General features: G+C 38.8%; 1 protein-coding gene across 1 annotated transcript in view; it reads left to right on the top strand.

The window, feature by feature from the left end:
* Positions 1 to 24212, top strand: part of PLCB1 (phospholipase C, beta 1 (phosphoinositide-specific)) — a 283385-nt gene that overhangs the window by 87883 nt on the left and 171290 nt on the right. The window contains 2 exon segments of the mRNA XM_008580123.1: positions 7336 to 7493; positions 19107 to 19189. Of these exon segments, the coding sequence (XP_008578345.1) occupies positions 7336 to 7493; positions 19107 to 19189 (241 nt within the window).

Here is a 24212-nt window from a genome sequence, read left to right as displayed (position 1 = left end):
CCTGTTAATAGATTAATCCACTCATGACGGTGGGACCTTTGTGATCCAATCACCTCCTAATGGCCCCACCTTTCAATACTGCCATATTGGGGATCAAACTTCCACGTGAGCTTTGGAGGGGACATTCATCTCGTATCACTTGGTAAGCACAGATGCAGTAGAGAATTTAGCTCCATTGTGTCAGGCTGGTTTCAATTTGAGGGTGTTAGCATATTAATGGTTGATAGTTCTCAGAAGGTGGAGTTTTCAGCTCCTAAGAGAAGGATTCATACTATTTTTCAACGAAGAAAGAACTCAAATAGCTGTCTCCAAATTTCCATATAATGGTTTTATATCACTACCACCTTATTCATATACATGATTTCTGATCAATTCTCTCTCCAATTATTTAATTTCTAGTAGTATTAGAATACACATATTTTCAAATATCCAATTTTTAAATTTATGTTAAATATTTTAAATCCTATTCTGATCTTAAGGGGTTTAGTGGTTGTTTTTTGTTTTTATCTTGCTTTCTTTTCTGAGCTATGTACTATTATACCAAAGTCTGTGTTAGATAAATCCACATTATCACAATATTACCTTCCATATAAATAGAAAAACAACAACAACAACAATCCAAAACAACCAAAAATGCATAATAATATTAAAACAGACTCTCGAGGTCTTGCCTGAAATCCTTTTTTCATTTATGGGTTGGAATTTGATTTTACTTTACATATTAGTAGTAGAATCATTGTTTTAATTACAGATAAAAGTAATATAGAATTCCTATTTCTCAGAGGCCTTTGGAAAAACCCAAACATCTATAATATAAAAATTCAGACTTTCCAAAACCAATTAGGAATGTTATAAAATAAAAATGCAGCCAATACCTAATCTAATAGAATCCAATTAAATTTTAAAATGAACATCTAGAAAGTAAGTTAGATTGTACACTTGACAGCCATTTCCAGAACAAGTGAAAACTTTATCTGTAGAAACATTATTTCATATAAGTGGTGTTTTGTGAGAAAAGGAAAGGTTTCCTATTAAAATGAGTTTAAGAAATAGAGAGTGCGAACAAAGGTTAGCACCTACTAGAGTGTGTTTGGAATATAGGAACAAAGGATCCAAGATTCACAGTCATTAAGGTAATAACCAATCCTACATCCCCCTTGTCACCACCCTCCTTATCTTCTTGGAGCATTTTAAGAACTATCCTGAGAGGTTCCAGTCTGTATCCAAACAAGGAGAATTCCAGTATTTAGAATGTTTTATTCTGAGCATTCAAAGGGACTGTAAATATTAATGCATTATTACTATTATGTCTGTCCCTCAACTCATTATTGTCCCTTTGTTGAATGTCTAGATGCCCAGAAGGAAAAATATGTCAGGTCCTTCAGAGAAACAAATGCACACAATTAGTTGAGTTTTAATTGCAATGGCCATTTTCTAAGGTTTTGGATGGTCTCAGCAGTATATCCAGTAGTGATGATGTTTTAAATTATTATTTTTTCTTGAAGAATCTATCCTTATGACTCAAGTAAAAAAATCCTTCTAGGACAAAACAGTATGTAATCATTTGATCCTATACTTTGGTAGCTCTTTATAAATCTTCCCATACTCCAAACCATTTGGGAGATAATGGCTCTATATACACAGACAAGGCAAAGTGGCATATCTCTGGATAATTCACATCCTTACTCAGCTTAGAAAAAAATCATAAGATTTGAGGGTTTAGTTATCCCCAAGAATCTGATTAATTAAATTATCTGATTGAATGTATCCAGTAATTATTCAACACCTCTTCTCATGTATATGTTCCTACTCTGCAGAAAGGTTCTAAAAATGATTCAAGGCTTGTCTGCTTGTCTGTCACCCACTACAACCCCCTCCTTTCCTCTCTCTCTTACTCATTTAGCCCTTACTATATGCTACCTTTTATCATTTATTTTTTATTTAAAGCACACACAGACCTTAAAAAGTTGAGTAGTGGAATGGAAAGAAGACAAGCTTAGGAAATAAACAAGCTTAGTTTAAATTTGCCTTTAAGTAAATGACATACTTGCCTCTCTGAGCCTTGGTTTCTTCATTTGTAAAATGAAGATAAATTAAAACAGCCAGGGTACCTGTGGCTGTAAAGAATAGAATACTGAATGGCTTAAAGATTATGGAATTTATGACTTAACACAGCAAGAGATCCAGAAGCAGGGTAGTTGAGGGTTGGGTAAATCAGGAATTCATTCATGTCCCTGGAGACCCGGGTGCTTTCTGTCTTTTTGGCCCCCTTATGGTTTCAAGATGACTATACCCTGAGTATCACCTCCCTGTGAACTAAAATCCACATATGGCATGGGGAAAGTCCTTGTCTTGCGGCCCTTTCTATGAGTGAGGAAAATGTTCCTAGAGGTTCCCTGACAACCCCCAACCCCAACCTGGTAGATTTTTTGTGCCCTATTATATATAGCCCAGAGCTACACCACACAGCAAAGCCAACATTAATCACTAGCATGGGCCATGGAACTACCACGTCTAGCTGAAAAGAATCAAGATTCACCCCAGGGCTGAAGAGGAGACCCTGAAGCACATAGGAACCTAAATAAAATATTATTTCTACTGGCAAGGGGAAATAAAAAAAAAAGAGAAAGAAAAGGAGAGGAGAAGTGTAAGACTGGGGTGAGAGTTTAATCTCCCTGCTACATAAGAACCTTCTCCCTTACTTATACTTGCCAGCTACCTAGACAGTAAGGGTAAGAAACACGTCTTCTGTCATTTTTGTATCTCCTGTAACCAGTATTTTGCCTCTCACAGAGAAAGCATTTGTGAATATGTTTGGACGCTGATGGTGAAGCACCTGTAATTAGTAAGGCAGATGCTTAAAGTTGTTTTCCCAAGAGTGGTAATGACTTTGGGCTCTTCCACAGACACTTTCTCACCTAAGCCATCTCATGGCAATTGGATCTATACTTAAGAGAGCTTCATGGTCTCACTGGGGCACTAGGTAGATACTACGGAAGAGGAAGATCAGATCAAACTGATGCTTCTAGAGACAGTCAAGATGAACAACACATTCTCTGTCTTTGGGAGTTTCCTCAGGTATAGCTGTGGGACTGTATACCCTAAATGCCACAGCATTAAAAGCAAGGACAAATAGCCCCATCTCCATTAATTGAGATATTTATTAAAGAAGACTACTGAGTTAGCAAGTGCATCACATTCTGGAACCCTCTTACCCTGGAGGTTGAAGGGAAGATAATAACCAATGATAAACATAAAAGCAGGCAATTAATCATCAGCCTTTGCAAGATGAGAAATTCTTCAGAAGGCTGTGTTAATAGAAGGATAGCTGTCTTCGATTTTCTGCTCTCTTGTATCCCTGCATGCCTTGGGTAATCTGAGACAAAGCTCCAGTGAATGTAACCAGCCACCCAAAAAGAATGCAGTGAAGTGAGAAGTCACAGAGCTATGACTTGAGGCAGTATTATAAATTAATCTGAGAAGGAGATTCAGCTCCCAAGTTCAATCATGGGCTTGGAATGTATTCCAGAGGCTGTTCATAGCCAGGCAGAGATGATGTCAAGTACTAGTTTCAGAAATACCAAGGGTTGAATGACTCATGACATATCACTAATCCCAACCCCCAGCAATCCCCTGCCCCAGAAGCTATATTTACTGGATGTAATCAAATGGAAATACAATGGATGAAATGTAATAATGGGGAGTTAAGAATTTTAGAGAAGAAAAATAAACAGCTTTAGCCTTTAGGCAGAAAGGAAGAGAATAATAGAAAATACTAAAGCACTTGTTTGGAAAAAAACTCCATAAATGAAGTAAAACATACAGAGAAACTAATATGCATTCTAAGGAATAGGACAATTATGAATAAATATGGGTTTTCTCAAAATATGCTTTCTTTGGGAGACTTCCATTTCTAATAAAAGTGATTCATTTTAAGAATGAGCAACAGATTTACCTTGGAGGGATTCTGTGAGTCTTAGGTGTTGGGCAATAACTACCTTCTCTCTTTCTCTCTTTCTCCCTCTCTGTCTCTCCCTCATTCTTTAGTCCTTTGCTTCTCACAAAACCAACCACATGCCTTACCATCCCTTTCAAAACATTAGCTGACCAACAGAAAGTACACCAAATTCCTTCTAATTGTTCTTTAAATGACAAGATAATTTTGCAAGAGAATCCAAAAAATGTTTGTAGAAACTCTGAATGTTTTATGACAGAACACTCTTGGTATGGGTTAGGTTTGTATCTACTTCTCTACACCATTAAAGCTCATCTAGCTTATAAGTTTATGGCAATGTCTCTATCAAAGTTAGCAACACTCAACAAAGTATTAATGAAATGGACTCAGAAATTGCACAATATATAATGATGTTGGTTATAGTCAGTAATACACTTGAACAATTCCCTAGACAATGCACACAAAAATCGGCTCTATTCTTTAAACCCAGTACAGTTTTTTGTGGGAACAAGCATTTTTTAAAAAAATTTTAATTTATCAATATACAGTATAGTTGATTTTTGTGTCCCTCTACCAATTCCTCTCTCCCACCTCCCTCTCCCCCTCCCCCATCAACATCATATCTATTCACTTGTGTTTTTTTTATTTTATTATTTTCATTTATTTTTTAAAATGTATTTTTTTATTTTAACCTATTTATTTTTTATTTTAATTTATCAATATACATTGTAGTTGATTTTCATGTCCCTTTACCGATTCCTGTTTTCCCCCCACCCCCCTCCCACCCACCAACCATATCTGTTCACTTGTCTTAATAAGTTCAAGGAATTGTGATTGTTGTGTCTTCTTCCCAGCCTCCCCCCCAACCATTTGTTTGTATATTTATATATTTATTTATAACTCCCACAAATAAGTGAGAAAACGTGGTATTTCTCTTTCTGTGCTTGACTTGTTTCACTTAAGCCTTTTTAATGAGTAAACCTGATAATTATTTAAATTGCTTACTTCCTTTAGCTAAGGTAGGCCTCCCTTAAGTTTAGGAATAATTTGTAAATGCTTCTATTTTTTCCCTTCACTCCCACTGTCCCCTTGCCCTTTATGCAGCAAAGATCTTTATAAATCTTTGTCATAACAATAAACTTTGAGGCAATTATAAATGGCAAATTAATTATCCAGCATCAGGGACTTTCTACATTGATTTGTCAGCATTTTTGTTTTTGCAAATACATTTGTGTATTAAAAATGCCCCATTTTTCCAGTAAAGAAAAGTGATTACACAAACCTACTTAATCAGCCTTTCAGTGCATTTTCTAAGGCTCTGTAGAACTCAAGAACGTCATCCTTGCGTTATGCAGATAGTTGGGTGTTGTGACATGCATATAAAAATAAAATTAAGCCAGTAGGATTAATCCCTTTTTCTTTGTCCTGTGTGTCTCCACAGGACAGATCTTGTCAATTTCAAAGTCATTTTGGCAGTTTTCATCAATATGCCATCTTTCAACTTGCTATAAAAAAAATGATGGAGGTGTATAGAATATAAATCGAGAAAAGTCTGTAATATTAAAAAACCAAAAGACTTTAATTTGTGTATGGATAATGGGCTTGTCTGAAAAGTCATTTATTATTAATCTTTTAAAAATAATTTATCAAGAAATTAGTGACTTCAATTGACTTCTTAAGTGAAACAGGAGTTGTTTGGCTTCCATGCCCTGTATATTCCTTCCCTCAGACCTCTCAGGTGCCTTGATGATTACAATTGTCATCACTTCACTAGGGTGTATTAGTTCTGTTTATAAAAAGTTTTAATTTTGATGAAGTTTATTTATTTTTTCTTTTATTGCTTGTGCTTTTGGTGTCATATCTACAAAGCCATTGCCTAATTCAGGTCACAAGATTTACCCCCGTTTTCTCCTAAAAGCTTTATCATGTTAGCTCTTTCCTTTACAAGCTTGATTCATTTTGAGTTGATTTTTTGTAAATGGTATGAGATAGGGATCTAATTTCATTATTTTGCATGTGGCTATCCAGTTGTCTCAGCATCATTTATTGGAAAGACTATTTTTTCTTCATTGAATTTCCTGTCAACCTTGTTGAAATTCAATTCACCATATGTTGAGGTTTTATTACTGGATTTTCAATTCTATTCCATTAATCTATATGTCTGTATACCAGCATCTTGCTGTCTTGATTACTGTAAGTTTGTATTAAGTTTTGAAATTGAAAAGTGTGATTCCTCCAACTTTGTTCATATTTTTCAAGATCGTTTTGGCTATTTAGAGTCTCTTACATTTTCATATGAAGTTTTGGATCAGCTTATCAATTTAGGGAAAAAAAAGGCAGATGAGATTTTGATAAGAATCAAATTTTTTGATCAATTTGGGGAGTAGTTCCATCTTAACAATATTGTCTTCTGCTCCATGAACATGGGATGTCTTTCCATTTATTTAGGCTTTCTTTAATTTCTTTCAATAACGTTTTGTAATTATTAGAGAATAAGTTTTGTACTTGTGTTAAATTTATTTTTACAAGAAAGACCACAGTGGCATGTTGGACTTGCAGAGGAAGAGGGCACACCTAGGAATACAAAGTGGGGGAAAGGGGGATGGGGAGGGAGGTCAGGGATAATTGGGTGGGGGACACAGGGTATAATCACAATTTGTGGTAATGGGTATGCTGTCAGTATGGATCTGGCCATCAAATCTTGGACACGAGTGGTGACAATCAGCTTTGAATCTCATGAATATTCATAATCAATAAAAATTTATTCTTACAAAAAGAGCACTTTTGAAAAGAGAATGTTTAGCTTTTCTAAGCATTTGTGCCTTGGACAAACATGACGGAGGGGCCAACTTGTATCATATTAGAACAGACTTTCAACAATACTCTGATCAGGAGGCAGTCAGCATTAAAAGGCTGAGTTTTTTAAGTTACAATCCTGGATCTTCTACTTCCTAACTTAGGAAACTTGGGCAACTGAACTGCTCTGTGCCATTTTCATTACCTGAAATGGGGTTTTTTTTTAATTGTTATGCCAGGGAGATTTTTGTTTAAATGATCAGATGTATAATATTTGTGATGTCCAAACACCTGTAATTGGCATATAGTGAGCAGTTAATAAATGTGTCATTGTTACTGTCACAATGCCTTCCTCCCTCTATTATCTCTCCATCCTCTTCTCCCAAACCAATGCCAGGGAGCCAAGATTACATTTGGGTTTGTGTCACCACCTGCTGGTATGTTGAGGCAGAAGAAAGACAGAGAACAACTATTCCAGCTCCTGAACTCTTTGCTTTCCCATTGTTAAGAAGTTTTTCTAAGAAGCCACCACTGTCTTCCTCGCTTCATGGGGTTTCAGGGCTCGTTTTGTTGGTATTTTACAGCTGGCCAGCTGGCTGGAAACTCCTCTGTTGAGATGTATCGCCAAGTGCTCCTGTCTGGTTGTCGTTGTGTGGAGCTGGACTGCTGGAAGGGACGGACTGCAGAAGAGGAACCTGTCATCACCCACGGATTCACCATGACAACTGAAATATCCTTCAAGGTAGAGTAAATGAATGTTGCTTATAGAGGCAGCTGTGGAGACCTGATCCTTTTTGGATAAACCCTCCTGAGGTAGAAAGTCTCAGTGGTCACAATTAAGACCATAAGCTAGTAATCATCTTTGCAGTTTTAGAGGCTAAAATTTAGCAGCTTATCCATGGATAATTGACAGGAGATGAATTAATTCAAGCTAACTAAACTCTAAGGAAACTGTCTTATGAAAGAAAATATCAATATATTTGTCCCTGTTTAATGCTCTTATTCTTGCAGTTTATTATTGCGAAATATAAGATACATAACAAAGAATACATAACAAATTATTTGTACAGTTTAACTAATAGACATAAAGTGTACACTCATGTCAGTACCACCTAAATCAAGAAACGGAAACTTACTGGTGCTCTAGAAACATCCCCATGTACCCATTCCCATCAGAATAACCTCCCTATCCCCAGAGGTGACCACAGTCCTGACTCTTACAGTGATAACTACTTTGTACTTCTTTACAGCACAAAGTACAAGTTTATGTGCAGCCCTAAAAAAATGTAGCTTTACCAGCATTTTAACTTGCTATAAATTGATTCATACTGTGGTGTGCCTTATTTTATGTCTTGCTTTTTTCACACTACATTGCTTGGAAGATTCATCAGTATTGTTGCATATATTTCTAGCTTGTTTTCTTTATCATAATGATGACAATATCTGTTACTACTGTTTAGTTATTATATACAATTCCATTTTGTGATGCTAGCTTTTTGCACATTGATACCTATCAGTCAAAGACTGCCAAAAATATACCTGTAATCAAAGTCAGGTTTATTTGCTTATATAAAAAGGGAGAACACACGTCATGGGGAACTTGGGTGTCTCAGTAAACGTGTATTAAAGAGGACTTACAAGATTTGGACTTAGGCTAGGTGATTTGGGGGATAGTTGAAGGAAGTAAGGTTTTGCTATGCATTGGAGGCTGATAGGAAGCAGAAATAATCCTATGATAGGTACCTTAATAAATCCTATCTAGGAGGCATAACCTGCATAAAGGTGTTATTGATAAGTATGCAGCAGTCATTCTTATTAGCCATGAATGGGGGTACGTTAAGTCTCCCTTCTCTTTCCACCCTTGGCTCCGTTCTATACCATAAAGGGCCTCACATTCATGTGCATGGACACCCAAACCCGAATATTCAACTTCTGTCCATATCCCCTGCAAAGAGCCATCCCCAGGGGATTGGGGCCACTTGGGTGGGGAAATATGGGGTCTTAGATACCTGGAGAGTGACTGGATGGGGATGAGCAGACTTCTCTTGGCTGACTCAGGCTTCTCACCCCTTTGGACAGGAATCAGAAGAGAAGGGCCAGAGGCATGAGCCCCATTACTTAGGATATCTGGGTGTCAGACAGAACTGACTCTGGGCCACTAACTGTTGCTCTAAACAGCCAAGGAAACAGAGCCCAAATATATGGGTAGCTAAGGGGAGTGAGGACAAGGCCATTGAAAGTGGGAAGTCAGACTACTGAGAGGTCAGAATATTGGATGAATTCGATATTAACATCACCAAGAGGTTAATCAGGATGTCATCAAGATTGGTGACAAAGCTTTGGATTAAGGAGACAGTGAGCTACTTGTCATGTCTTTACTGAATGAGGGGGGAGCCCAGTGATGGCAGACTGAGAAGGGGTAAAATGTGGTTTGGCTGCCTTAGGGGAACTGGGATTATTTTTTTTTTTTTTTTAAGATTGAAAAGTAATGTTTCAGAAGTAGCTTTAGGAACAAAAAAGATCCCAAAACCAAGCTTTTATCCCTGGAGCCCTTAGGATGTGAGAAAATACACAGCTTTTACTTGAAAGCAGCAAAAGAAAAGCAGGATTTTCAAGTGACAGACAAGTTTCAGTTTAGACAAATGGATTTTTCTGATCAAAGGTTCTATATTTGACAAGAATAAAAATGTGTCCAGAAGTAATATCATTAGCACCTTAAAATATGTTCACTAGGTATGTCTGGGGAATTTGATTTTTTATGATTTCTTAAATGTAGGCTCCAATACAATAACTAGAGAAAAGTAGCACTCTTCACTAAATTTTACAGCAAAGTTTAATGCACGATTGACATTAATTCTGATCAAAATCTGTAAAAGCTGTATCTACTGCTGAAACTGAATATTCTTAAGGTCTTTGGGTTTTCTTAAATGAAAAATTAATGGGTTTTTCCTTCCTTTCCATAGTCCCCTGCTATAGTGTAGTACTTTGTCAACTCTCTAAGAGACTAGCCTAAACTCGTTGGTTTCTTTAAGAAAAAGAGAGGACAGATGACCCTGGTGTGGGGCCAGTGCAGTTTGGGCTCATCAGTCTGTTGATGGATGGAGATGATCCCCAAAAGGCAGACAGCGCATCCTGATGGGGCTGAGGGACTGACCACTGCCAGAAGGACCCTCTCCAGCCCCCTGCCCACCACCCTCAGTCTACCCCCCTGAGTCCTTGTGGGAGCAATTATATTTTCATATAAATTTATAATCCTCCAGGTTCTTTGAGTTCCTTTTGGGGAGAATCAACATGAAGCACATTGTAAGGTACATTTATACATAGAGCATTTGCTTTTTGCCTCAGCCATTGCATCAGCTCCAAGTGACTGTCCTTGTGTGCTCCACCTCCCACGGGCTTCTCCAATCCCATTGTTAATCCCAGAGTCTCGGACTGATGGGGCATATCTTCCTGGCTCCAGAAGCACAGCTTCTCAGCCACATCCCCACACTCACTGGTAGGTTTAGCAGCTTAACGACTAAATCCAGCCCAGCATACTGCTTCCTCTTTCTGCTTGCTGGAGCTGGGGTGGGAGGTGACCAGGATGGCTAAACAGAGGAACAAATTTATCTCCCAAGTGGCTGGTTCATCCAGCTATGCCTCCTGCTAGTATGCGTTCGCTGGATAGATAGTTCTGGCAGAGATGTGGGTGGGTGGGAGTGGGCAGGGAGGGGTATGGGGAGTAGAAATGAATGCCAACCTGTTTGTGGGACAAATAGACAATAGCAGGGATTCTCAGCACTGGAACTGAGACTAGGGCAAGGCCACTAAGGCACATAGGATGCAAAATTTAAGGAGGTCTCTCAGGATCGTGTAAGTTCAGAGTTGGCACCTGACAGTGTCTGTCATCATTTTGCACTTAGACACCTCTCCCACTTCACCCCAGTCCCAGCCCTTCTCCGTGTGATTATCAGCATGCAGCCTGCTCTTCCAGAACCCAGTGTGTAAGGTGACTGTGTAAGAAAGGGTAAGAAGGAAAATGGAGGCCAAGGCCTTACATGATTTACCCCCCACCCCATTACCTCATTTCTGACCACTTTTCCCTTCACTCACTCAGCTCCAACTACACTAACCTTCTGCTGTTCCTTGACCAAGCAGGTCCCACCTCAGGGCCTTTGCACAGGCTGCTCTCTCTGCCTGGAATGTCCCCATGACTCTCCTCTTCCCTCCTTGAAGCCTTTCTCAAATGTCACCTTCTCAGGGAGGCCAGCTGGGACTCTCTAATGTTATAACCAACCAGCACTCCCACTCCCCACTGATACAACCCTCCTACCCCCTGCTTTTTTTATTTATTTATTTATTTTCCACATGGCTCTTATCACTTTCTAACACTCTGCTTAATTTGTTTAACTACTATGTTCCCTGTTGATTGTGTCTCCCACTAGTGTGTGAGTTCCACAAAGACAGTGGTCTTCGTTTTGTTCCATGATCTGTTCCAAGCACTTTGAACATAAGCTGGCATACAGTAGGTGTTCAATAAATGTTTCTTGAGTAAATCTTCCCATCCAAAAACAAGCAGACAAAATATAGCGTAGCCTTCATTTTTAGTCTCTCTTGCCTCTGTTCACCAGATAAGTGAATTTTGTCTCTCCATTTTTGCATGTGAAATTCCATGTATAACATATGGGCAGGTGTTGAAAAGATTCTCCCAATATTTGCCTGTTTTGGCTGGCCACGCATGTAGGCCTGACCTTCACAGTGTAATGAAACTATATTTTATAGCTACAGTGCATGTTGCAGCAGCAAAATAAACTGATTGCAGAGTTCATCGTTTTTATGTCCCACAGTTTATCTGCTTTCAGTATATGTGATCCTGTAAGCTTTCTGTGTCCCAAAAAGCAAGGGCTTCTATTGGCATTTGCCACTTATGTATTGTATGGGCCAGAAGAAAAGGTTATTTTCTGGGAAAGGGGACATGCTGTAATTCAGACTCTTTACAGTGGGCTTTTTATTTTGCAGTCTGGCCTTATTTACAATTTGCCCCATATATCTGCTCTTCTGTTTCTATGCCTCATTGCCTTAGCCTTTTGCCACTTGGTTGTCATTCTCTCTTCTCCCATTCAATCTCCTTTGTACCCATATTGGACACCCCCACTCCACCCACTCCATCCTCTAGCTGGTCATTTTTCTCCCCTCAGCCTGGCCTTTTAACCAGCCTTTGTAGAAGATGTAAAACTGGGCCATGTCATAAAATATCTGATGAAAATGTACTTAATTTGAGTATGCTGTTAAATCGAGCATTTCTGGAAATAAGACTTCATTCCCTGAGAGAAATAATAATAATTTAGGATGCAGTTTTACTGCTTCACAAATGCACATATAAAACGGATATCCAAATACACCTGCTGTTGTCTGTCAAGGATAGAGGATTTCAAGGGTGGTTTTTCCCACTGGAGGTTAGTAATTGAACCATATGGTTTATAGATTATTGAAGCCAGTGTTAGAAGTCTCTGAAAAATGGTTTTGGCTTGATAAAGAGCAAGTGAGCACTAAGGTACTTTCACATCCAATGTCCACTGATTACAGAATATATGAAAGAATAAAACTTAAAATCTATAACTAGTTTTCTCATCGTGAATGATCAGTCACACCATACAAAATCTTTCAAAGGCACAAAAGAACAAAAGTCCTCCGATGGAACTTCTGGAATTTTCAGTTGCTCCCAACCGAAATGATTACATGAAATTCAGTAAATGTTTTCTTTGGTTTAAAGGTTTAAAGGGTGGCTAAGCTGGTGGCTAAAGTTATGATAGAGATGGAGAGAGAATAACAGAAAGAGGAGAGAATATGGGTGGAAAGGGAGAAAGGAGAATCTAGAAGTGAAGATGCCGCTCTGGAGCTGTCTGCCAGAGTATCGATACCAGCTCACCCATCTACTGGCTGCACGACCTTGGAGAAGCTTCCTTGCCAGTCCAAGCCTCTTTCTTATCAGCAAAATGGAGGTGATAATAGTGCTTACCTCCAGGGGTTGTTGTAAGTGTTCGATAACCCTCCTAAATACACAGACATTGCTTAGAAAAATGCAGTGAATACTCTATATATTATAGAGTACTCTACTGATACTATAACTGAAATACAAAAAAAACCCAAACTTTAGCTTTCTTTTTATAAGTACAATGGTTGTGATATTACATAGGCAAGAAGCTCTAATTAAGCCAGAGTGAGGGTGGGGGGTTGAATTAAGTCATTCATAAGGCTGCCCTGGTAGAGACTGGGTACCCTCCATGCTCAACCCATGGCATCCACTTCACCTCTAGGAAGGTGCCAGAGGCCAGAGTGTGTAGTAAATTAAACACAGCCCAGGCCTTGGTTGGGAGCCCAGTGGCAGCTGAGAAGGGTGTCAGGTGTGCTTGGAGGCGCCATCACACACATGGGTCCTAAGTCAAGGGTACAAGATTGGAAACGCACAATGCCAGAGACAGAAAAAAGGGGAGAAGTAAGAGAAACAATACAGGAAGGTCTAGGAATGCCAGTGGCCCAGCTGTAGCTCAGACCACACCAGCATCCCCACTGTGGAGAGAGAGAAGCAGACCCAGGGAGCTGGGGAGATGGAGGGACACAAACCCCTTACAAGTGTGATAGCAGGCCCACAGGAGCACTCACATTTCATTGGCCAAACATAAAGAGAGACAGACCCGTGGGCTGGAGCCAGACATGCACTTTCTAAGGGAGGGGGGCAGGAGTCTCACTCACTTTCAAGCCTGACTCTCATTGGCCCAAATGCCATGAGGTGAGTCTATAATCAAACTTCATTATTAAAGGCAGCTGGAGCTTTCTCAGCCAGACAAGGAGGACAACCATCATCAGAAAAGTGAGCAAAGACTAATTACACTTTTATTCCATGTACATTTGAAGGACTCTTTTTTTTTTTTTTATGTAAGACTCAACCTTGATTAGAAATTTTAGCCATGAAGGTGTTAAAGTTAACCTGGCTATTGAGTATGAAATCAACATTCAAACTTCTGCAATACAAAATTATGTCTATCTTTGGTTATAGTCAAGTTTTAAGTTTTGCTTAAGCCAATGATCAGACTAGTGTAGGGGTCAGCAAACTTTCTGCAGGCCACATTCAGCCTGCCACCTATTTTTATGAATTAAGTTTTGTTGGAACACGACCACACACCCTTGTTTACATGTTATCTGTGGCTGCTTTTGGGCAATGTGTTTGTACGAGTTCTCCAAGGAAACAGAATGAATAGGAGATGTATAAATAAATATAGATATATGGAGAGAAATAGAGATTATCTTATGTATATGTACTTACAGAGACATACAGAGAGAGAGAGAGAAAGAGAGAGAGAGATTTATTATGAGAAATTGGCTCACATGGTTATGGAGGCTGAGAAATCCCAAGATCTGCAGCTGGCAAGCTGGAGACCCAGAAGACCTGATGGTTTAATTCCAGTCCCTTTCTGAAGGCCTGAAAACCAGGAGAGCTGATGGTATAAGCTCCAGTCCAAGCTCAATTTCAAAGGCAAGAGAAGACCAGCATTCCACTGCAAAGACAGGAAGAGATGGCAAATTATCCTTTACTCAGTCTTTCTGTCCTATTCAGGCCTCCAGTGGATTGGATGAGGCTCACATGGGGGAGGGTAATCTGCTTAACTCAGTTTACCAACTCAAACATAAATGTTATCCAGAAAAACCCTCACAAAGACACCCATAATAATGTTTAACCAAATATCTGGGCATCCCATGGCCCAGTCAAGTTGACACATATGATTAATCATCACAGGTTACAAAGACAGAGTTGAATAGTTGTCATTGAAACTTTATGAAAAAGTGTGCTGACCTCTGGACTAATCAATAGAAGAATAAATAGAGCACAACTAAATGAATTATGTTTTCTTCTATGTAGCATTTTAGGAGTTCATTAATTTATTTGAAAATATTTAGTGAGCACATAGAATGGGCCTTAGAAGAGCAGTGAACAAAACAAAGTCCATACCCTCAAAATGCTTACATTATAGGATCTTACATTGTAGGATGTTTACATTGGGGAAAGATAGACTAAAATAAATACATAGATATGCTACATGAAGACATGCCCTTTAAAGCAATATAAATCAGTGGAGAAGGAAAAGAGAGAGCTAGAGTTATCCTGTTTTCAACAGGGTGGTGGGGGGAGGCCTCTAGTAATGTTACATTTGAACACAGACCTCTTGCAGATAAGAGTATTCCTGGCTGAAGGAACAAGTTACAAAGAAAATGAGATGAAAGCATACTTGGTACATTCAAGGAAAAGCAACAAGTTCGATGGTATCAGCGTACATGAGGGGGAGAGGAAAAGGAGATGAATTTAAAGAGGTAGCAGATGCCAGATCAAGTTAGGTTGTGTAGATTATGACAGTGACCTTGGATTTCACTCTGCGTGAAATGAGAGGGCATGGAGAAGTTTACAACAAAGGAGTGAAACTATCTAATCATGATTAGGAGCGATCATTCTGGATATGGTATAGAATATACAGAGCAAGCAATAGAAACCAGGAAAGCAGGTAAAAGCCTCTATCAGTCAGCTTCTGCTAGGTTTTGCTGCTATAACAAGAAACCCCAGCATTGCAGTGACCTACAACCACTAAGGTTTATTTCTCACTTGGGTTAGATTTTGGCTATTGCTCTAATTGACATTGTTTGAAATCCTTATAGAAAGAATAGCCCCTGTGATATCCCTGAGCTCATGGCAGAGGGAAAGAGAAATGGTAAAACCACATAATGAGTCTTGAAGACTCTGCTCAGCTGGAGCATACATCATGTTCACACACATGTCATTGGCCAAAACAAAACACATGGCCAAACCTATGGTCAACAGGGTGTGGACATATAGTCCTCTTCTAGGAAGGGGTGGTGGATATGTGAAAACAAAGATAAAATCTGCCACAGCAGTAATCACAATGGTTTTTGGATCAGATGATGGCAGTGGAGGTGCTGACATGTGGTTGTACTCTGGATCTATTTTGGACAAAATAGCTGAATTGAAAGGTGTGAGAGAAAGAGAGGAGGCAAGGATGTCTCTACTGTGTTTGGCATTTAGCTGATATAGTAGGGCCAAATTTGTGAAATAAACAAAATCTAACCCTTTTCTTCTATTTTTTCACACTTACCACCAGATTTCTCGATGATATTTATTCGCAGTACCTTTGAGGGCATTGCTCTTAGCTGGCTAAGATTATTAGGTACATGGGAATCACCACAATGGTTAGGAGCCTAAGCTCTAGAGTCAGGCAAACCTTCCTGGGGTTTAATCTTGGATTCTCTTCTCTGTGACTTAGTTCATATCTCTGAGCCTCAATTTTATAATCTGTAAAATCGTGGATAATGTTTTCCTTATGGAATGTTTGTAGCATGAGATATGTGTCTAGAACATAATAAGTGCTCATTTAATGATAGCTCTTGTTTATGTCAATAAGAGTCTAAGTGAGAGGATTTGGAGTGATTGGGGGTAGAGGCCCAAGCAAGACAAGTAACCTTAGTTGATTAGAGTACGTGTGCTTGACGCAAACTGACTCCTTTGCTCTTCTCGCTGCATCTTCACAACAGATCTGTGGAATGAGGTTTATCACCCCCACTTTACAGATCAGCCAGCCCAATGCTCAGAGGCATTAGGTGATTTTTCCCAAGGTCACACAGCTTATAAAATCTAAGAAGTACATTTCAAACATAAGTCTGTTTAAATCTAAAGCCTATACTCAAATATATAAAATATAGAAATTAAAATCTTGGTGTTGCTTGCTTTTTATAGTGTATTTTTTATGGACTCAGCTATCCTAAAAATTAAATGGATTATGTATGAAAAGCAATCTGTGAATTAACTTCAAAGAAATAGTAATAGTGCACAAAAAGAGAAATAACACGTTTTCACTTATTTGTGGGAACTAATAAAAATAAGTAAATATACAAACAAAGGGGGGCGTGGGGGGAAGCAGACCCAATAATCACAACAATTCCTTGAACTTGTTAAGCCAAGTGAACAGGTATGATGTTGATGGGGAGGGAGGGGAAAAGGGGATGGAGGAAAAGGAGGAATTGGTAAAGGGACAAGAAAATCAACTATATTGTATATTGATAAATTAAAATAATAATAAAAAACTTAAACTGATTATGTGTGAAAGGAAATCTGTGAATTAACTTACAGGAAACAATAATGTTTCTTACTCTATGCAGGCAAATCCTTTTTAGAGGATATATGCAAATGTAGTACAGAATTAAAAAGCCTTATTTCTTCTCTGGGGCAAAGGAAATAGCTTAATGGCATGGATATAAAAAAAGCTATGTATTTTATAGAGAAAGAAAAAAAAGCCTCAAGCATAAAGAATAGGAGTAGAAATTCCTACTTGAAAGGAGAATATGGAAAGAACAAATGCAACTAAAAAGGAAATGTATGGGAATGTGAAACCTCAGTAGTATTGACAGTAATATAATTAAACAATAAATAGGATTGCATTTTAATACCAGTTAAATAAGAAAAATATTTTGAAAAAAATAATGCCCAAGGATGGTGAATATATGCATTGAAATCTGATCTTTCATGCATTACTCTAGGTAATCTAAAATGAAAGGTAAGTGAAGATACATATAACACTATAAAAGTATCCATATTCTTTAATTCAATAATTCGCCTTCTGAGAATCCATTCCTGGAAAATCATTCAAAATATCAGGAAAAATTGAAGATGTTCTTTATAAAATTACTGAGTGACAACTCTTAAAATATACCTGTCCAACAGTTGGGGAATGGTTAAACTGATTATGATTCTTCTACTTTCTAGAATTTTATACACATATTGAAGATTATGACATACAGATTTTTTAAAAAATATAGATTAAGGAATGAAGTACTGATACATGTTATAATATGGGTGAACTTTGAAAGCATGTTAAGTAAAAGGTGACAGACACAAAAGCCCACAAATTATATGCTTCCATGTATATGAAATGTTTGGAAAAGGCAAATCTATGGAGACATAAAGTAAATTAATAGTTGCCTAGAGCTAGGTATGTGAGGTAGGGGTGCAGGAAGGGGTAGTGACCACTGGTGAGTACATGGTTTCTTTTACGGGTGATAAAAATGTCAATTTAATGTGTTTCCCCATACCAGCCCACTGCCAAAAAATAAAAAGTCTTAAGTTAGATTGAGATGATGATTGCACAATCTGTGAATATAACAAAAATCATTGAATTATACACTTTAAATGAATTATATCTCTTTAAAGTTATATATCAATAATAATGTTTTAAAAATGCAAATTGAGTATTGTGGCATAATCCTGCTGACTACGCCAATTTGTCTGGCTAGGCTAAGGCCTATGTTGGAATCCTACTCACAGCACCAATTGTCTAGCTGTTAATACTGTTTGTGATGCCAATTGTCTAGCTACACAACCACGCCAGTTGTCAGACTCTTTTACCTCCCATAATCCTGCCAAATGGGCCTATTGTTGAGCTAGGGCTGGCTGGGTCTGGAGCTCCCAGACCCCTCAAGCCCATTCACAGATTGGGTCACAAACGCTTCACATGCCAGGCTGGGTCCCCAGACCCCTTCACACAGGTCTGTGAGCTAGGTAACTGGCCAAAAGGTCCTTAGAAGCCATAGGTTGGAAAGCATGGCTGCACCAGATGAACACCCAAGGCAGATAGATGCCCACCCACCTGCTTCACCAAACTCCTCTCTCTTTCTCTCTCAATCTCTCTCTCTCTCTCTCTCTCTCTCTCTCTCTCTCTCTCTCTCTCTCTAAAGAAGAACACAGGAATAGCAACAAAACTAAAAAGATAAATTGGAGCACATGTGCACTAACTACACACACACACACACACACAATTTGCTTACAAAGATGCTGGACCATACCCAACTGGACCCAAGGCGAGGACCCTGACCGAACTATTCTATTTTCCCAACAAGTATATACTATAATAAAAACTAAGTTACATAAATACATGAAAAACAGAATAGAAGTAAATGTAAGCAAATGCCAACAGTGGTTTTGTTCAGAAAGTGAATTTATGGATGAAAATGTTTACAATGTGATTAAATTTTTTTCATTACAAAAAGAGTAGATATAATTAACAAATAGAAGAATCGTTCTCCTTCACAGTTGCATCTTCCATCCATCAAAATCCAGTCTTCTTTCCTTTTATCTTGAGGGGCAGAGTCATAAATTTTATAACCCGGCAGAACTCACAACCCCTTCTAGCCATTTCAAGCCATTTGATACAATTCTATGAATGAAAGAAACAGCCATATTAATGGGTGTGACCCCACAGAAAAAGCAAACACATTAAAAATTCTGAAATGCTGCATATACATGTGTTCTCACTTTTAGGAAGTGATAGAAGCAATCGCGGAGTGTGCATTTAAGACTTCACCTTTTCCAATTCTCCTGTCATTTGAGAACCACGTGGACTCGTAAGTAAACACATTCAACCTGGACTCTTTTTCTCAAATAGGGCATATCTGACAATCATTCATTAGATTAAGATTATTTGACATTATTAATGGTGTTCTTCAATCATGTTACATATTAAGTCGTGTGTTTTCATGTGTATATGATCGAACTCATTCATTTAAATCTCATTAACATTAAAATAATCCATTGGATTTGTGGAATCTATTTTCATGCCATTGTGTGATTTTTAAATTAAAGACTCTTCTGTTTACAATGCAGTGGAACACATTTTCTGACACAATACCTGTACCTGTCTCTATTACAGATTTGGAATGCAGTGGGCCACTTTTATAATCTTCCTTCATCAGCTCCTTCTATTGCATGCAAATTTAGTCAGTTTTGCCATATTAAACTAGCTCGTTTCCTGCACTTGTGACTGGTGGAAGGAAAACTGTAAATCCTATTCTGCCACTTTGCACTTACATAGAACTCAGCCCACCAAATGCCCCATCCTTTCTCTTCCCATTGATTGTCCCGTTTGTTAATAATGATAGGTATGTTCCTATTTCAAACGAGCCTGCACTTATTGCTGAACTACACAAAGAGAAGATAATTTTGACTTAACTTTTTTTTTTTTTTTGTGACCGGTAAGGGGATCACAACCCTTGGCTTGGTGTCGCCCGCACCTCCCTCAGCCAGTGAGCGCACTGGCCATTCCTATATAGGATCCGAACCAGCGGCGGGAGCGCCGCTGGGCTCCCAAGCGCCGCACTCTCCCGAGTGTGCCACGGGGCCGGCCCTTGACTTAACTTTTCGTATTTATTTTATCTCCAAGTACCAGAGTGAAACACATTTATATCTAACATATATATTTTAGTTGATCATATAGTTACCCACTTTAAAGGGCTTCATAATGAAATATTATTCCTCATGTTGAATCAAAGTTCATGGAACTAAAATTCTAGTCCACAGAATCAATGTCTGAGAATATATAGTAGTGACTCCATTGCTCGAACGCATTTGTGAAGATCTCTCTTTCATTCCAAGATTGTAAACCAGATTTCTCGACTAAAAGCCAGTAGTGCCTTTGTCATTTGGCCCATAAGTTCCTTTCCCTCCTCCTTTCTATTGAGAGTCTTTCCCAGGTCACTGACCCTCTTTGACCAACTAATTAGCAACATATGCTTCAATTCACTAATTCTTAAAGAGCCCACGAAATCTTAAAGAAGCAGTTTGGTCAGGATCTAATTTCAGCTTGAAGAATTTCTAACTAGTTAAATATGATACTTTGTTAATATATATGTGGAGGGAGAGAGACATTATTTATAATTACTTGTATTTCTAGTTTGCACTCAGGAAATCCATATTACATTTACTGGCTCTTGATTCTGTTTCATTATGAAACCATCATTTTTTTTATCACTTCTGAGGGTCAAGTGAAAAGAAAGGAATTTTTTCTGTCCCATTGCTATTTCTCTTCTTACTAGCTGTGTTTAACACTTTATTTGCTATGACAGCTCTGATTTGCAAGTGACTTTGTTGGAGCACTCACTCGTCCCTCTCCGTCCATGCGCAGTGGGACTCTAACAATGCTTTAGCACTTTCCTTTCAAGCACTGTAATTTCCAGACTTGTTGGTGTGTTATTTCCTTTTTTGAAAAAAAAGGCATCCAGCATAGTTATTTTCTTAAAGAAATGTTTCTATTTAAATTAGGAAAAATGAAAGGCTATATAGTTCCATTCTGGATTGTCACGCCTGCTACGTTGAACTGTCCCTTGAGCTAGCCAGAGAGGTATCAACAATTACCACCACCACAAACATAATGACAGCTAATGTTTATTGAACACAAATTTATGCCAAGCATCATTCTAAATATTTTAAACGCCTAAGCTCATGTAAGCCCCACTACAAGCCCAGGTGCTCCTAAGGGTAAATGTTATGATTATCCTTATTTTACAGATGATGAAACCCAAAGTGGGTTAGTGATTTGCCCTGGGCAATGCAGCTAAAACGACAGAGATAGGGTTCAAATCTAACTATCCTGGCTTCAGAACTCACTCTTTTAACCAATTCCATCCCCTCCACTTAAACAGAAACATCACGAGCTTTCAAAACATCAAATTAAGACAACCAGAGCATTCACAAGTCAACTGCCTGCAAATGCTCACATGCATGTGACTTGTGATCCTCAACCACAGGAGGTTCTTTGCAATCTTCCAAACTAATCAGAAAACTGGGCATGAAAACTCATTCCTACATTGTATACAAAAGAAAAGAGGATAATGCCATAATACTGCTCTTTCTGGCTTAAAAATGATAAGTTTAGCTATAAAAGTTCATTAGTAATTCATACGTGATAAAAATAAAACAAGAAAACAAATTTCCCAGGATGCCATGATTATGGCACAAATCACTGAGATAATCTAACAGCCGGCCATGCAATGATAAGAGGCTGAATTCTACTGTGGGAGGAAGTCGTTTGCTTTATGTTTCCCTGTCCTTCAGATCCAGATATCAAAGTTGCTCAGCCACAATTCTTTCCTGCTAGGGCTATCACACACTAAAAGAAAACAGATAAGCTTTCCCTGTGCTGGTAAAACCCTACACTTGACTTTTGGGCCACCTCGCCCAGTTCCTGAACTCATATCAGGAAATTAAGTCATTCATTAAGTCACAGCAGTCTTTTCCACTAAACCTAGATGTTGACCTCAGAATCCTTCTCAACACAGTAACCCAGGAACACACCCCCAAAACATCCAAAACCTTTTTATTTCTGAACATTTCATTCTGCCATGTGCTGCATATTCAAAATACCAGATTCAGAACTCTGGTCCCAGCTAATTTGGGCCACAACTCTGAAGCAAACTCACACTGAAAAAAAGGAAGAAAGTCACTGAATTTTCTGGTTTTCTCTCCGAATATTTGACATCACCTATCCACAGATAGCAAAGCGCTGCTTACAACTTATCCACCTACTATCTCAGAATCTCATATAGTGCTTTTTAAAATGCAGATTTCTAAGCTGCACCCCTATCCCTGAGTTAAAATTTCTAGAAATAAGACTTGGAAATCTAAAAAAAAAAAAAAAAAAAGCCCTAGTTGACGCTAATGTTCCACTTAATTTGTGAGCTAGTGCTTTTATAAAAAGAATTCTACACCAAATTCTAGTGAAGTAACATCTAGCCCTGGTTTGGCCACAGACAACTGTGAGATTTTGGACAAGTTTCTTAATTTCCATGGGTTGTAGATTCCTCATCTACAGAGGACATTGGTTTATTTCAACTTGTTGAATCTACCCCATGAAATGAGGCAAGTTCCTTAATCAGAAAACTGACCACCTTGCCAGATGTTTACACTTCAGTGATGTTTTAATATGTTCAGAAATGTCTGCTATGGCCCGAAGCTCAAAATGTATTCGTGAATTTCTTTCTTCTCACTTCATTTCCATGGTAGCTGATGTTAATGCTCTGATTTTTTTTCCGACTAATTGCAATTCTAATGCCTTTCATTGCTACAGTTCTGACCCACAATTAGAGTTGCTTTCTTTTCCTCTGACTTTTCCTAATCGGTTTGCTCTCTGTTCTGGTTTAGCTCCCTTTCAGCTGGGCATGTGTGTGTTGAGAACACGAATAACCTGTATACTAAATAGCTCATTTCACTTTTTTCTTGGACACTTATCTCTTGTTCCCACCATCTCAGTTGATTTTGATACAGGTTTTTAAAAGTATAAGTTAGATACAGACACTTGCTCTCCGAACTGTGGTCCTTGGACCAGTAGCATCAGCAGCACTGGGGAGCGTGTGAGTAATTCAGTAGTCCCGGACCCTGTGTCAGTATCTTCATTTAATAAGACAATGTGTAATTTGAATCAAGTGTTAGAGCAAAGCTCTAAACACTGTGGTTTATTCACCACCTGCATAAGAATTATCTGCAGTCTTGTTTAAAATGCATATTCTAAGCCTTCACTCCCAATTCCATGAATCAGGGGTCTGGGGACTAAGCCCTGTCACATGCAGCATTAACAGCTCAGGTGATTCTTTAGTGGTTCTGAGTATTATGGCTCCAGCAAAATCCTACTCAGGTCCTGTTTTGGGGACCACCTGACAGAGGACACCTACCTGCTTAGGGACACCTGATACATCTCCTTAAAGTCCATCTACTGGTAAGAATATGGTTCCCCGGGAAATCCTGAACACAGGGCATTAGGACAAAAACATTCCTTTTCACTCCAGGTCTCTCTGATCAAAGAGAACTTAGGTCTCCCAAGTTCTGGCACTCAAGAAAATCGTCAGCCACATCAGCACCTGCTGACTTTTTTTTAATCTACCACGGTTGTCTTTAAACTTGAACATGCTTCAGAATCACAAGTTCCTAGACCCTATTTCCCCTGAGACTGATTCAGGATCTGCATTGCTAACAAGCTCCAGGTAGCGCTGATGCTGCTGGCACAGGGACTGCACTTGGAGTAGTAACATTTGTGCAGGGTCTTTCTGCAGAAGTGAAAGGGAGGGTTTGGGTGATTTTTTTAGTGCCACCTGGAATACATGGGCCCAACACACATGGACTTGTTCTACTCTGCAGCTGCAGCCACAGAGCAGGCTGACTTGGTTGAGCCCTAGTGCAAGTTTTCACTAAAGCAAGAGTGTCTGAACTTGAGGATGCCCAGGGCTGTCCCTGCTAAATCAGCCACTTCTCTGGCTGCTCCCAAAGGTCTCATTGACAGTTTCTAATGAGTTGTTCTTAAGACAACCACCTCCAATGTTCTTTGGGGTTGGTTCTCTGATTAGCAATTATTTCTCTCTCCCTGATACTGCTGAGGAATGTCACCATCCATTCTGAGAGCTGCATAAATCCATGTAGTAAAACTTCATACAGGCCAAGAAAGGCATGGTGGGAAGATGTTAGGGTGTCCTGGGAGATTCACGAGGTCTTTGAATTTCTCCCTTTAGTCTCCGCACAGTTCCAGGAAAACTGTGGCCTTGGGGGTTCATATTTGAACCACAAAGAACTCACCTGACCTCCAAAACACATGCTTTGTTTTTC

The sequence above is a fragment of the Galeopterus variegatus genome, unplaced genomic scaffold, assembly GCF_000696425.1.
Source record: "Galeopterus variegatus unplaced genomic scaffold, G_variegatus-3.0.2 Scaffold2030, whole genome shotgun sequence".
Taxonomy (NCBI): Eukaryota; Metazoa; Chordata; class Mammalia; order Dermoptera; family Cynocephalidae; genus Galeopterus; species Galeopterus variegatus.
The sequence above is the reverse complement of the archived record's forward strand: the minus strand, read 5'-3'. Positions and strand labels throughout refer to the sequence as shown.